The following is a 15,221-nucleotide window of genomic DNA, read 5'->3' as shown; positions in this document are numbered from 1 at the left end:
CATTTTTGACATCCTCTTTTGTCTACGCATGTCTTTGGCAGCGTTTCTTGGAGAGGCACCACACGTCACAACCGAGCGACGGGTCGCGTCGCCTCCTCGACCGACCGTGGTCGACTTTGAGACGAGGTCCGTAAGAACTTTCCCGGAAGCGTTCCGTTGGGGTCCGCCAGCCGTCCCGGCAAGACGCCGAACGGAAGCTCCGAGGGCGTCGCGTCGGGTCCTCGTTCCTGCTCCCCGAAAATCCTTTCAAGGCCGTGCAGCATCGCCACTGTGTGTCAGTGAGCAACTTCATCCTGGTTTGGAAGATTTTTGGACTGAGAGAAACTGAAAGATGGATATATATATATATATATATATATATATATATATATATATTTAGCCGAGTGTTTGGTCTGTTGACCTGCAGAGCGTTAGTGTGACTCCTGTGCTTTACATTCTTTCGAGCAAACAACAGCATTTGTCACGTTCCTTCGGGATTGGGGCCACTTGGTTCAACGACACCACAAGCATTTAATAAAACTCAATGTCCATAAAAAAAAAAAAAAGTACACTCCACTGATAGTACAATGGCAGTAAAAAACAAAAAGTCATAATTACTGTGGTGCCTCGACCAGCTACGAAGCATTTTCAAGCGTTTGTGTTTGTTTGTGTGAGTGCTACTGTGCATGGTGTCAACCTGCTTGACTAAAAAAACAAAACGGTGCCACGTCGGTTGTACCTGTGATTCCCGTTTTATTCATCTCCGCGTGCAGTGTACATTACGGATCGCGCACATTTATTTTACTCCGTGTCAAATATTACTGCAGGATGCTTTATGGAAAGCCGTTTGAGCATGTAATCGAATAGCCTACTAGTGCACTCAATTGTCAATGTACTAGCACCCTCTTTATCCTCACTAGTAAGACAATTCAGCACACTTAGAGCGACTATGCCGTACTAGCGAAAAAATTTTCCACGACTGTAAAACATTTCTGTGCACTAGTAGAATGACAATATGTTAATAGTGAGGCAAAACTGCACGAGTCGAACTCTGCGTGTAGTAGCACATAGTTGTTGACTAGTGCAGTTTGTCCTTACTAGTAACGTAGTTGTTCAACTAGTTGACATCTGCGCACTACTAGTACTACAAATTAAGTGGTAGATGTAAAGTAAAATTTTATAAGCACAAGTATTACTAGTAACACACAGTTGTCAACTCGTGCAGTTTTGCCTCACCGGTAACGTACTTGTTCATGTAGTTCTGCACACTACTAGTACTAGTGAAGCGCTAGATATAAACTAGTATAATTAGACATCACGAGTAGTATTAATAGCACACAGTTGACAAGTGTAGTTTTGCCTCATTAGTAACGTGTAGTTCTACATGTTGACATCTGTGTGCTACGACTACTGTACTACAGCACGAGATATTAACTAGTATTTTTTTTTTTTGTCACCAGCAGTACTAGTAACACGCAGTTGTCAACGAGTGCAGTTTTCCCTGAAGAACATGTAGTTGAACTAGTTGACATCAGTGCACTGGTCGAAAGGGCTTTCCATACACAATCCTCAGTTTGTGGGTCAAGCAGAATTTTGGGAACGACATTGTGACTCGTCTTGAGGTTGCCTTTGCAAATGATTGTCTTTACAGAGGTTCCTGAATGTAACACACGCGGCACACCATGCTTTGTTTCGGTTTGCTTATCTACGTTCCCCAATTGGGGGAGACAAATGCAGAGGGGAAGGGGGGGGAAAAAACTAATGACTCGAATCCAAATGTTTTATTTGACTTGAACAGAACCTGCTGAATTGAAGCATAGATGGCTTGCGACCCCTTGTGGCTCAAAGAAATGGCACAACCATGCGTCTTTTTCCATTTTATTATTTTTTTTTAATCAGTGGTCGATCCAACAAGTGCGCTCTGATTTGAAATGATTGTATTTCTGTTTGTCTGCTTGTGAAAAAGACTCGCTTGTACATACAGTATTGCTTTGCATCCTCATTGTAAATAAAGACAACAGAGATGTTTAATGACGTGAAAAGCCCATCGCGGTGATGCTTCCCAGTCCCAGGATGCTCGACTCACAAGTCCAGGTCCCACCACTTGAACTCGAACGCTTCCCTGCGCACGTTGGAGCCGCAGTGGACCTCGCCCAGGAGCCGGTGGTAGGAGGCGAAGTCGTCGATGAAGGTGCAGGTGAGTCCCAGGCCCTCCATCAGGGAGCACATCTCCGCCTCCAGGGCGCAGCGGTCGTTCACCTTGGGACCGAAGGGCTTGGGAATGCCCAGGCTTTGCCCCAGCACGATCATGTTGACCTGGAAGCGGAAGTGTTTTTTCAGGAAATAAGTTATTTTAGACAACACCCTCCGACATCAGGACCGTTGCCTTGCTTAACAACACTGACGTCAGTGAGTGTATACGGCTGGTTTACAAAGCGTGTGGGAATAGTTTACCAAAAACCGAGACCGGTAACAAAATAACACAAGTGAAATAAAAAGCAAAACAAAACAAAAAAACAGTGAAAAAGAGAAATGCTTACTTTTTTTTTTTTTTTGAGCCTGGCTATAATATCCCGTCTTACAATGCGCTATGCTAGATGAAACCGGCCTGCTCGTTGAAAAGAAAAACATGGTGCAGGGCTCTCACTAATGACACCAGTTACATTCAGCATAATGGTGAGTTGTATTTTTAATCATTTGTTTTCATTTAACTCTGACACTGGTCATACAGGGACCGAACAGCCCGTATCAGGGGGTTCGGTACCCCATACTCCCGAAGCACCCCCCACAGGACTCCCCAATGGACACGGTCGAATGCCTTCTCCAAATCCACAAAACACATGTAGACTGGTTGGGCGAACTCCCAGGCACCCTTGAGAACCCTGCCGAGGGTGTAGAGCCGGTCCACTGTTCCACAGCCAGGACAAAAACCACACTGCTCCTCCTGAATCTGAGATTCGACTTCCAGACGGACCCTCCTCTTCGGCACCCCTGAATAGACCTTGCCAGGGAGGCTGAGGTGTGTGATCCCCCTGTAGTTGGAACACACCCTCCCGTCCCCCTTCTTAAAAAGGGGGACCACCACCCAGTCTGCCAATCCAGAGGCACTGTCCCCGATGTCACAGAGGCGTGTCAACCAGGACAGCCCCGAGGAGCTTTTTAACCACCTCGGTGACCTCAACCCCGGAGATAGGAGAGCCCGCCTCAGAGAACCCAGACTCTTCCCATGAGGAAGCAGAGTTGGTGGAATTGAGGAGGTGTTCGAAGTATTCTCCCCACCGGCTTACAATGTCCCGAGTCGAGGTCAGCAGCACCCCATCCACACTATACATAGTGTTGATGGTGCACTGCTTCCCAATCCTGAGATGCTGGATGGTGGACCAGAATTTCTTCAAAGCCGTCCGGAAGTCTCTCTCAATGGCCTCCTCCCATGCTTGAGGTTTTGCTTCAGCGACCACCGAAGCTTCATTCCGCTCGGTCAGCCGGTACCCATCAGCTGCCTCAGGAGTCCCACAGGCCAAAAAGGCCCGATAGGACCCCTTCTTCTACTTGACGGCATCCCTCACGGTTGGCGTCCACCAACGGGTTCGGGGATTGCCGCCACGACAGGCACAGACTACCTTACGGCCCCAGCTCCGGTCGGCCGCCTCAGCAATAGAGGAGCCGCCCTTTGTCACCGATTCTGTTCGTAACTTTTATGGAAGTGGCTGGGGAGAAGGAAGTGCGGGCGTCCCTGCTAAAGCTACTGCCTCCGCGGCCCGACCTCGGATAAGCGGTAGAAAATGGATGGAGGGATGTTTTCATTTATTTAAATTCCGTTCCGTGGAAATGTGTCTTTACATGAAACCGGTTTCCGGGGCGCAAAAGGTTGGGGATAACTGTCCTTTGCAGAAAAAAACGACATCATCGACTAAAAAAACTTCAACTTCACGTTCATCATATTAGCGCTGACGACAACAAAATCTCGAGTCACTCAACCCCGAGAGTAGAATGGACATAAGTAACACACTTTGGGTGTCATTGTTGGCTCAAACAAACGCAAGACTCAAAGTAATTATTCAGCATTATAGTGAATTGTTATGGTGATTTTTTTTTTTTTTTTTTTTTAATACCATACTTTTTACACGACTAAAATTTTTTACAAGAATTTCAGAAAAATGTTACAGTGTGTTATAATTAATGCAATTCCTAATCCTTGTGGTATATTGACAAAGGTGTGTCATAGACATGTTAATAAAACATATAGGAACGCTTTGAAATTATGGAAGAAAAAAAAAGCATAACATCTCTCCTTTAATAGCAGTTGAGAAAATATAAGCGACTTAAAGTATGCAGTCTGTGCTGGAAAGTAGGTCATTTGTGCCTCAAACATACCATGTCGGGGTAGAAGGCCACGGCTCGAAACTCGTGGTCAACGTCCTGTTCCAACTTGAAGAGGATGGGCAGGTCGATGATGTCGGCGTCGTCCAGGCCCAGCTCTCGCTTCAGCACGTCTCGGTTCCAGTCGATGCAGCTCTGAACGGTGAAAATAACAAGTGTCTCAACTCAACTTCAGTTATATAGCACTTTCTCATTGACCGCAGCTGTAAGGAAGTGCTGTACATAAAAAGCGGATAATTACAATAATACAATCATAGATAACTAAATAGAATATTCTTCTCTAATTAAAATATAGAAGCACTCCCTTTACATTGGCCTTTAGCAATGAGGAGTTTTCGTCCTCCTTGTTCCACGTTGTGTGAAGCTGTTAGTAGATTAGAGAGAAGAGAAAGACTGAAGTCTCCAACGACCAGCGTGAGGGCGCCGGAATCATAGATGTCTGAAATTTTAATCTGGTGATCGCAGCGTGCAAGACGTCACTCACGTTTGATACAAGTTGAGTTTTAATGTAAACAATCAACTGCATTTTTTTCACAGCCGATAGTTCGTCCATTGGTGATTAACACACATGTACAGAAGCAAAGGTTAAATTCTACTGTCCCATTTAGTCCTCTCTCTCGTTTCACTTTATTTCATTTGAGCACAGAGTCTTGTCCCTCTCCATTTCTCCAGGATGCATTCGTCGCTGAATGGACGACGTCAGCCGTCTCCATGTTGGGGCGATTGTAGCATTGTGGACAAAAGTTCAATAAAGCTGACATTCTCTACTGAATAAAACAGTAGGTATACCATAATTTATAGTTGTGTGTGTCTATTTTGGAGGATCTCTGTGTTAGAAAAAGCAACAGGAAGATTACAGTGAGTTTATAACCAGACTCACCTGAACGTAGTTGTTCTCAGCTTGGAAAGCTTCGTCTTCAAGTACGTCGTCCACTGTGATTGGCACTTGGTCACTCCGCCCTTTGAGGAAGTAGATTGTTTTGCACATTGCGGACAAAAACATGAATTGCAGTAAAGGGCAGACGTACCCTCGAAGAGTTTGGCCTGTCCGTGACCGTTGTTCTTTAGGCCTCTGAATAGCTTGTAGCCCGCGTCTGGACTGGCCAGCAGCAGCCGAAAGCCCTGCCAGTGAGGACACAACAGACAAAAGGACAACACTGTCTGAGAGTTTGCATGGTGGCGTCATATTTTTCTTACACTCCCTACTTTGCAGCAAGATGGCGCCAAAGCCCTGTCTAATAGGAAATTTGTACACCGGTGTCAAGGAAGTATGTTAAAGTGATGCAAGCTCTGCATTGGGGAGGAGCCAAGTTTAGCCTGGGTTGTTACAGAGAGTCTATGGCATACTTTTAAGGGTATTGTTGTAACGTTCGAAATTATATTAGTGTTTTGGATCATAGTTTGTGGTATATTTACAGTTTGAATTATTAAAAGAGAAATCATACATTAAAAAAAAACATGTAATTGATGTGCCCCTGTTTTTTGCTATTTGCGACAAGGCTCTGTGAATAGCACAATTGGAAGAGGCATGAATACCATTTGCTCTGATTCCATGTATACATTTTTTCCTATTTATTTACAATTGTGCCACTTGAGAAGACACCAATTGGAACTGTGTCACTTGAACCTTGTAGTGTGAATCAAGCCTAATGTTGGTTTTACCTTCCTGTCTGGCGCGGGAACAAACGTCATGAATTCGTCCACGTGGCCGACAACCAGCCAGTCAGAAAACAAGGCGATGGGTTCTTGGACCTTCTGTGCCCACAGGAAGTCTTGAACCACTTTGGTCATGTTCCGTCCTTTGGTGGTTCTTAAACAAAAGAGAAATGTCCTCGGAATTCCTCTGTCACGTCTAATGTTTCCACTCAAAATAAAATCTGAAACAAGCCTACGTGGGAAATGCCACGCCGATGATGATCCTTCCCAACGGATACTCTTTCCCGTTGACCGTGACGGGAGGACTGACCTCCAGATTGCCGAACGAGTCCAGACTGCTCACGTCTTTCCTCAAGGCCACTCTCGTCACGTAGCCAAAGTCGGGGCCCTGAAGAGATTGTTTACAAATACAATGTTTAAAGAACTGTGAAGTGAACTCAGAGATCTGTTTCTTCATGTAACAAAGTTTGGCGATAATTGCTGAAAATGTGCAAAGACTAAGAACTATGTAGTACTGAATTGTGGAGATATAGCATTTTTCATATCAGTTTTCTTGATTTCTTCTCGCTTAAACGGGGCTTAGTGATGCACTTGGGGCCCGGCAAGAGTCCCCCCTCCCCCACAATTTAAAAACGTAAACGCGTTCATTCGCGTCAGTGGTCAACTGAAGCAATTGTGACATGCAACTAGCTATGTTTACACTTCGAAAATGCATCTTCCCTTCAGATAGTCTGCTAGCATTGCTGCTTTAGAGTGCCTCGTCGTAAACCGTCAGTGTCAAATACATACAAAGACATTTATTTTCACTTTACAGGGGCTTTAATGTTGAACATTTGGCATTAAAGGAAGACCGCGCGTCGCTCACCAGTAGCTCATTGTACGGAAAGTCCACAAGTTTTCCATCTCTGGGGGAATCCAGGACCACGGGAAAGCGGTGATGCGGCGCTTCGATGTAGCCAAACTCCAGCTCATCCTAGGGAAAAATTGCATTATTTTACAATATTGTAAATAAGAAATAGAGATTTTCTAAGTTCATATCTCCTAATATGAATGGATTTGCCCGCGACCCTAGTGAGGATAAGCGGTAAAGAAAATGGATGGGACACAAAACAGATTGTATGTGAGTTTTGCAAGAGAAAGGTTGAAAACGGCTCATAATGAATGGTGTAGGGCTGCAACTAACAGTTATTTTAATAATCGGATGAAAAAAATAATGTCAGAATATGATGATCATTGTTTTCCAAAGTAAAAGCAGATGTTTGCAAATGTCTTATTTCATGGAGGACAACATAAATCTGTAAATATTTAATGTTGAGAGGCTGGGATTTGAACGATTTGGACAATTTTAAGTGGAACCAGCTCTCTAAACGATAAATTGATTATCAAAATAGTTGTCGATTCATTTGATAATCGATGATTGCTGCAGCTCTCGAATTCCAACAACGTTTTTTAAATGCAATAGAAGAAGTAACCAAATGGCAGCACAATGACCTATGGACTAGTGGTTACTGTCTGCCTCACATTGCTGAGGTCCTGGGTTCAAATCTCAGGTCTGCATGTATTTTAGACTCATCAAAAACTTTCAAGCGCTATTTGAAATGGAATGAATGACAGAATGAATGAAAAAAAAAATACAAATAAATCAAAGCAATTCTGTTGCTGCGCCTGCCTGCCAGCTGGCTATCATGTTAAAAGGTTTCTGTCTACAGTTGGGAATTTGATTTACACATGAATAATAATAATTTTTAAAAAAATAAAAAAACAGCAGATTTCATTATCTTACTTGCATCCAGCGGTCGCCTCTGTTCATATACTCGTGACAGATGTTGAGTTTGTAGCCGCTGCTGGCCACGAGACTCTTCATTCCTTTCAGGAAGCCGTAGTTATCCGACGTGCTGAGCAGCAAGCGGAGAAAAAATGAATGAGGCAATCTTTTCCATTGAAGATTCATCCATCCATCCATTTTCTTTACCGCTTATCCTCACTAGGGTCGCGGGCTGCTGGCGTCTATCTCAGCTATCTTCGGGCGGGAGGCGGGGTACACCCTGAACCGGTCGCCAGCCAATTGCAGGGCACACATAAAATAACAACCATTCGCACCTACGGGCAATTTAGAGTCTTCAATCAACCTACCACGCATGTTTTTGGGATGTGGGAGGAAAGCGGAGTGCCTGGAGAAAACCACGGGGAGAACATGCAAACTCCACACAGGCGGTGCTGGGGATTGAACCCCGGTCCTCAGAACTGTGAGGCAGACGCTCTAACCAGTCGTTCACCGTGCCGGCTCGTTGAAGATTCAATTTTCATAAATTAATCACGTTTGTTTTTTGTTTTTTTTTACCTGCACACAAACACCTCAACAGGCTGCAGGGTGTTTGGCGTCATGATCCACGGCGCCACTCGGAACACAACGGTGTCGGTGAAAATGGGGGTCTCGGGAAGACCCTGTCAACATACGCCAGAGGTTGGCTTACAATAACAGCAATGAAATTAACAAAAATGAATAATGAAGATCAAAGATTTATATGAGAAGAAAATATGGGTTGAATGTTAAAGAAGCCAAACAAGGAAAATATCTGCAAAATACTCAGAAGCTGTCATGGCTTCATCGTTGCCATTTGAAAGTTTTTTTTCTGTGAGTGTTTTTCAGTCTGGACTAGCTTAGCACACGATTCTAAACTTGGCACCAAGGCTAATGCTAACTCTAATAGCGATATCGTGTACATATATAGCTTCATCTTTGAAAAGACAGATACAATTCTCTCTATAACAAGGCAGTGTGGCAAATTCTTACAGGGCAATTTCAACATATCGTTGCTTTAAAGGGCGCTCTTACTCTACAAATGGGCTCCAGCAGGCTAAGGTTGATACTGACGAGCCCATCAAAGTCCTTGTCCGGAAACCTGAGACCCTCCACGTAAAAGCTAGTCTCGGCTACACCCCCGAGGTACGGCACCTCGCCGGACAACACCTGGCTGGTCAGCACTCTCGTAAAGCCGCCCGATACGCCGGCTGAAATAAAGAAACGCGTTTGGGGATTCAAACAGCTTGCATGACTCACACCGCGTCCGTTTTTGTGTTGTTTTTTTTTTTTTTTTTTACTCACGCAGGAAGTTGCCGTAGGAGCGAGGCCTGGGCCTGTACACCCTGACGCTCTCCGCATCTCCCTGAGATATGTGCATGGTGAGCTTGTAGCCCGCCGGGAGCTTGGCGGGGCCTCGCGTCCGCAGCACCATCTCGGACATGTCCCGCAGATCTGCACGTGGGCGCAAAAAGGCCACAACATTAGGTACACCTCAGTACTTCTTCTACAGGTAACTGCAGCCTATGTTGAGGAATTTTGGGCAAGAATCCGTGTACACCCAGGACTGGCCACTATTCAATGGCAGGGCATGTATAGACAAATAACCATTCACACGTGAAAGACTCCACTAACAACCCAGGCTAAACTTCTCTCTTTCCTGACATACAAAGTTGTCCGTTTCTCAGTCAAGATGCATCGCTACAACAATAATTCCTTGACACAATTACTACTTTGCTATTAGTCAGGGCTTTGGCGCCATCTTATGGCCACTTGGGTGTCAGAGCAAGCGCACACAAATGGCAAACCGTTAATAGGCGGGGTTCATTGTAGCTGAAAAAGGTACTCAAAATATTGGAAACATCTCCAAGTATGCAATGCAGCTGTACAACAGTGCAAACAACAAACATGATTAAGATGCCTCAACTGTCAATCAAACCCGAGCATAATTGCTTGTATTTGTAGGTATGTACATCGCTTGCAAAATATGCCATTATGTAGAATAAGGAAAGGGAGGTGTGTTCTACTAGTATGCTTCTTTACCTGACAGCTTGGAGATGTAGTCCACCTCAGTGTCGAGTCTCTTGGAATAGCTTCTCTCCGAGTCACAGTTGACCAATAGGATGGCTCCATGCCCATCGGGACCCCACTTCCAAGATCCCTAACAACAAAAGTATCATCAGTATAGTACTAGCATTCTGAGGATTATTTCTACTTCTTTAACCCTCCCCTGTAAATCGACTGTATCATTCCTTTCTGTGGTAATGACCTCCGGCGACACACAAATCATGCAAGCAGATAGATGAAGTTGTAATGTATCATTAAGGCACAAAGCAGGGTATCGTCTTGTAACTCACATTCAGATTTTGACCGAGAGGTTTTTACACTCAAAGGACAATTTATTAGGTACATCTCCTGAGCCACAAATGTGCACCCCTCCTTGTCCAGACTGCAAATGAATGCCGCTTGCCCAAAGCCACCGCCGGCCATTTTCATTTGCCCGTTGCCGTTTGAGCTCACCTTATTGGGGTTGTTTTTCTCCACAACGCCATCTCGGTCGGCATCCACGTCGAGAGAGATCTCTGCGTCACAAACAAGTTCAATGCGATTGAAATGCAAAAGGAATACACCGTATTTTGGTACTGTAGGCGTGCTGTTTTGTCGCGTTTCAGCATACCAATTGCCGTCAGGTGCAGGATGGCATTGCTCAAAACTTCTTTATCCTGCCCGTAGTATCGGACAGTCAGCTTGCAAAAATAAAAACACAAGGCAGCTTTACACGTAACAGTATTAATGTTATCCTTATCAACCTTCACTTCACGACCGTCCTGTCACCTTGCTGTCGTTCTCATGTTGGCTGGCACTGCTCATGGAGATGAGCAGCAATGACTTTCCATCGAGGGAGATGGGGGAGAGGTGAGAGGTCGCCTGGATAGGCGGGACGATGCTGCACTGAATGTTGGGGGTGCATTTGACTGAGAAGAATGCGGAGTTGGGAGGCGCGCTCCTGTGGATCACATTAGACAAAAGGTGATACTTGATATGTGGCAGTACGTCTTAATTCATCCAGGATATCCATCCCTCCGTCCCCTCTTTAAAAAATTCCCGAGGCTAACCAAGACCATGCTCGACAACATGGCGTCCATAAACCATGTGACTTCATTTCACCAATGACAGGAGTGCGGCGAGTGTCCAAGAATCCGTCCTCTTATGTTAGGTGGAGCAGTGAGCTGGGTGGAGTGAGCAAGCGGTCACGCACCTGGGAGCTATTGGTAATCAGCTTCACGTCAAGAACACGCCAGATCGTTCCTTTTGTTCCCCTTGTGCGAGCCCATTTCCGTTTGCCTCCTGTTTAATATTTACTCCTTATCGGACATGTTATCTCTTCCTTGTTCTGTGAGTTTTGGCGCCTCCCTGGCAACCCTTATTGCTGCCTCTTCCCATTACCGTAAAGCAAGTATTTTGCATTCTTCTCTTGTAGTCTATAGTGGTGCTTTTATTTGCTTTTGCAACAGTCTTTTGGAATAAAGACAGTTGACTTATTATAACATCGCTCTGTTACTACTTTGGGGTCAGTCCCCCTGTAAAAACTGGGGGTTCACTGAACAGTACATTTTGTCATGTGTTATTTTGGGGATTGTTGAGGCCCCTAAAAGGATATGAATTTGTCGGAAAAATAATTGAAGCGATTCCGAGATGGCCTTCGCACTCCCAGGTGCTTGGGGGCCTAAACATGTTGTTAATGTCAATCAGAATCATAATTTCTCTATTGTTGGCACCATTGGATCTCATTTGACATGTGTGCCAGTGACGATGTAGATGGGAGGTGGGTTACATAACAAATATGCGCATTGTAAAGAGATCATAAAACAGCCGAGAGTAAACAAGGATGTTTAACGAGAGTCACTGTTGCAAAACCTGATTCAAGGTGCCTTCAGGCCCTCGCCGTCCTCTTGTTTGCACAACAGACGCTATCATCCCGATTCCAAACACTAGCTCGTCTCACTTTTCAGGAAGCAGCCGCTCTGCGGTGTGAATTACCCCCACACGGATTATTCCATCAACTAAACGTGCCCCTGCTTGCTTGTAGCATTCTTGCAATGCACGACAGTGGGGACACGCAGCCGCGGTGGCGGGTCAGCCCTGCACATGAGTGAACCATTTTGCATTCGCTGGGTAATCCAGTCTCGGCTCGGATGTGCTGCGTCGGCTGGCGTTTGGCACGCCGGATGCAATTCTATGGGACAACAAAGTCTCTGGTGTTTGCACTGCAACAATAGACGGCCTGTTTTACTGTGTCGCCAGCAGCAGCATCTGCGTATTGACTGTGCATTCCATATCAACTTCAAAAACAAGAAACAAATAATATCCCCCTTCAAAAAGGTAGTTTTAGAGAAGGATTTAGGCAACTTGTCATACCAGCCACAACAATAGGTACACAGTTGTACAATCTAAGAGCTCATGTTTTCAAAATTTGAGTTTTACAGAGACAAGAATGCCTAATTTTGTTGTCTTAGAGGTATCATTTTAGCAATGTTTATTATTGCCATGTACAGGTGAATCTCAGTAAAATAATATATTGTAGAATTTTTTTAATCCATAGTTAAAGTAAAAAAAATAAAAATTAAATTTAAAAAAAAAACTACACATGATATTTCAGCACTAAAATAATTTTGACAATACATGGACATTTTACAAAATCCTGCAATTTACCAGCTCTAGAAATTAGTATATTACGTAAGCAACAATCAAAATTATTTTGAATGTTGAAATTAGGTATTAATGGGCCTTCTGTAAAGTATTTTCCAATATTTAATGTACTGAAAGTTTCCCACAATATCCAAATGGATTGAGATGCACCTGGAACATTATTTTTTTTGTATACACACAGCTCGCTTGGCTTGGATCTCATCACATGTGCAGGGGTACCTAATAAAGTGTGCGTTGCAAGATAAATTACAAACAATTCCCAATTGAAGAGTCAAAAGTGGCAACCATGAAGCGGAGATTTTTTTTTTTCTTCTTCCTCTTACCTACCTGTTCAGGGTCACGTGAAGCGCAGAGCCAACCACGCATACGACGTTTGCAGTTTTATCATAATCTACTCTGAGAGTGCGGGGGCGAATCATGGCTCCTGCCGGCGCACTCAGTCCAGGTGGCTCCCCTCGGACTGACCCGGCCGCCCCCAGAGCTTAACTAGTGAAGGCTGGAACGAGCCAGGATTTAAACCCTGGTCTTTGATTGGTCAGTCGAGTGGACTTGACTCCGGCCCCTAGTCATGTGACAGCACCCCCCCCCCCCCCCCCCCCCCCCCCCCCCCCCCCCCCTGCCCACCCTATCTCTTTTTCTTCTGCCCGCTCATTCACGTTGAGGCTTGTTTTGGTAATCATTAAAGTTGTTTCCCAACACTGCACTATCATATATTTATAATTGTATCTTGTTCATGCAGTGTTTACTTATATTTGCCTTAGAGGCATTTTTGTGTGACGTTGGCACCCTACCCTATCCAGCAGATGGCACTAGGGTGAAAAAAACCAAAAACATTCTTTCAAAGTAGACTAGTTTCAATTGGTGTGAAGTAACTTACAGTTAGGGATATCCAATAGTCATTGACAACCCCCCCCCCCCCCCCCCCAAAAGGTTTATAATTGCCAATAGATGATGGTAATGCTCGTCTTTTGTCTTATTCCATTCACTTCAACATAGTTCCTTGACACCAAGATGCCACAAGACTGTGGCAAAGCACCACTTTTGCCTAAATGAAGCTCCTCAACTCACTTCAGCCTAGTTTCTTGGCCCCGGGATGCCACAAGATGGTGGCAAAGCACTACTTTTAATGCTTTGGCCCAAAAATAGCAAGTAGATGAGTTTTTCGGCAGCTAACGAAGGATCGGTTCCAAAACAACTATCGACGAATAGGTGAATTTGCAATGCTGAACCGCAAATATGCGAGGGTTGACTGTACATTAAGAATATCGGGCAGCACGGTGGAATAGTGGTCGGCACAGCTGCCCCACTGTATTGTTTGGGTTTTTTACGGGTACTACGGCTTCCCCCCACTATCCCAAAACATGCATGTTAGGTTCACTGATGACTCTAAATTGCCCATAGCTGTTAATGTTAATTTTGTTTTGTTTTATTTTGTTCAAATGTCTTTTGTTGTTTTTGTTACTATTTTTACATTCTAAATAAAGAAGTCAATTCGAATTTTTTTTTAACTTTGTGGGCATACATTATGCAAAGCAACATGTCACATGACTTGAAAAAGGAATCAAGTCGACTCAAATATAAATACGATGAACCACACAAACTTAGTGTAGTTTAATAATAGTACGTTCGACAGTATAAATAATGCATCTATGTGCATGCGCGTAGCGTAAACGGAAGAACCCCCCCCAAAAAAAATTCAACATTAAAAACATGCAGTGAGGTGTCAGTTTTCGATGAGAAGCGTCTGTTATCCGACTTGTGGTCCACATTCGCACCTGCAGCTTACCTGCCCAGGTTCGCCTTCAAGGTGGTCCCCCGCACATACAGCACTTTCTGGGCGCTTTCTGCGTCCAAACGAAGGGTGCGTTGATATTCTGGTTGTCCGTGTGTCTTCTTGTCAAAAGAATAGATTGTAGAGGTTTGTTGAAACATGGCTGGTGGTAGTTGTTGTTGTTGTTTTTAGCGGACTGTTAACTGCGTGCGTGTGTGTGTGTGTGTGTGGAGAGCTTGTTTTTCCAGGTTGTAATATGAGGAAGTTGGCGCACAGACACTCATACATATGCCCTCAAGGCACACCCTCAGTTATTTTTTTTCTTCATTTTTTGGCAGGGGAAACAAAAATTGGGTGTATTAACGGTTTTAATAGATTTGACAGATGCTACACAATCATTGCTCATCTTTATTTTTTACTTTTCATTCGACTGTTCTTGAAAAAGAAAGATACAATGGCCGCTTTTTTAAAAGTGAACATTATATATTGCCAATAAATGTGATACTTTAGTTAAAACTCATGATGTATTTGCGCCCCTTATAAAATACAATGAAATGAAAATCATATACGAATTTGAACAGTCACTTCCAGAGTCCTCAGTGGTCAGACTCCTCCATCCTTGATGGACATTTGAGTACTCGTCGACACGGAGCACCGATACTTGATAATGGCGTCACACCTTGCAATTGTGATGAAAATGTGTTTTGCTTCAAGCAAACATTGTTCAAAAACACAAAACTCACATTTTTCTTGAACACGGGGTGATTATCACTCAAATGTAACAGTTTTTAAAGTGACAAACCAATAGCATATTTTTGTAAGTCATGCCGCATATTTCTCTTAAGTGGAGCCGATTACATTGTTCCTGTTAGTGACAGTAAAGTTCTATTCTACTCTAGAAAAAGGGACAGTAGAAGGCACAAC

The 15,221-nt window shown here is 44.1% G+C and overlaps 2 protein-coding genes across 15 annotated transcripts in view; one reads left to right on the top strand and one right to left on the bottom strand.

The window, feature by feature from the left end:
• The window catches only part of rap1gapb (RAP1 GTPase activating protein b), an 86,585-nt gene extending 84,457 nt beyond the window's left edge, over positions 1-2,128 (top strand). For all 13 annotated transcript variants that reach the window (XM_061686903.1, XM_061686906.1, XM_061686905.1 and 10 more), the window contains one exon: positions 42-2,128. The gene's annotated coding sequence lies outside the window, so the exon portion shown is untranslated. The remainder of the gene's footprint in view (positions 1-41) is intronic.
• On the bottom strand, positions 1,844-14,547 carry padi2 (peptidyl arginine deiminase, type II). Of its 2 annotated transcripts, none has more exons than XM_061686911.1 (16): positions 14,313-14,547; positions 10,652-10,823; positions 10,494-10,563; positions 10,337-10,398; positions 9,860-9,977; positions 9,122-9,271; positions 8,852-9,027; positions 8,357-8,460; positions 7,799-7,910; positions 6,881-6,988; positions 6,252-6,403; positions 6,022-6,169; positions 5,388-5,481; positions 5,240-5,319; positions 4,354-4,494; positions 1,844-2,295 (listed from the first exon to the last, which is right to left on the bottom strand). In XM_061686911.1, the coding sequence occupies exons 1-16, from the start codon at positions 14,456-14,458 to the stop codon at positions 2,062-2,064; spliced, it is 2,067 nt and encodes a 688-aa protein (XP_061542895.1). In that variant the 5' UTR covers positions 14,459-14,547; the 3' UTR covers positions 1,844-2,061. The 2 variants fall into 2 exon arrangements, with proteins under 2 accessions (XP_061542895.1, XP_061542896.1); XM_061686912.1 differs by lacking the exon at positions 14,313-14,547 and adding an exon at positions 12,854-12,987.
• Between the last annotated feature and the right edge of the window lie 674 nt (positions 14,548-15,221).

Source organism: Phycodurus eques, chromosome 10 (assembly GCF_024500275.1).
Source record: "Phycodurus eques isolate BA_2022a chromosome 10, UOR_Pequ_1.1, whole genome shotgun sequence".
In the NCBI taxonomy this organism is placed as follows: Eukaryota; Metazoa; Chordata; class Actinopteri; order Syngnathiformes; family Syngnathidae; genus Phycodurus; species Phycodurus eques.
This window is presented reverse-complemented; position numbering and strand designations above follow the sequence as displayed.

Excerpts from the sequence above, each read along its gene's own strand:
- padi2 (XM_061686911.1), bottom strand. The coding sequence starts at position 14,458 with ATGTTTCAACAAACCTCTACAATCTATTCTTTTGACAAGAAGACACAC. Across the intron at positions 8,461-8,851 it reads TGCTGGAGCCCATTTGTAGA|GGTCTTCCCGAGACCCCCAT; the intron begins GTAAGAGCGCCC and ends GTATGTTGACAG. Across the intron at positions 2,296-4,353 it reads TGGCCTTCTACCCCGACATG|GTCAACATGATCGTGCTGGG; the intron begins GTATGTTTGAGG and ends TTCCGCTTCCAG.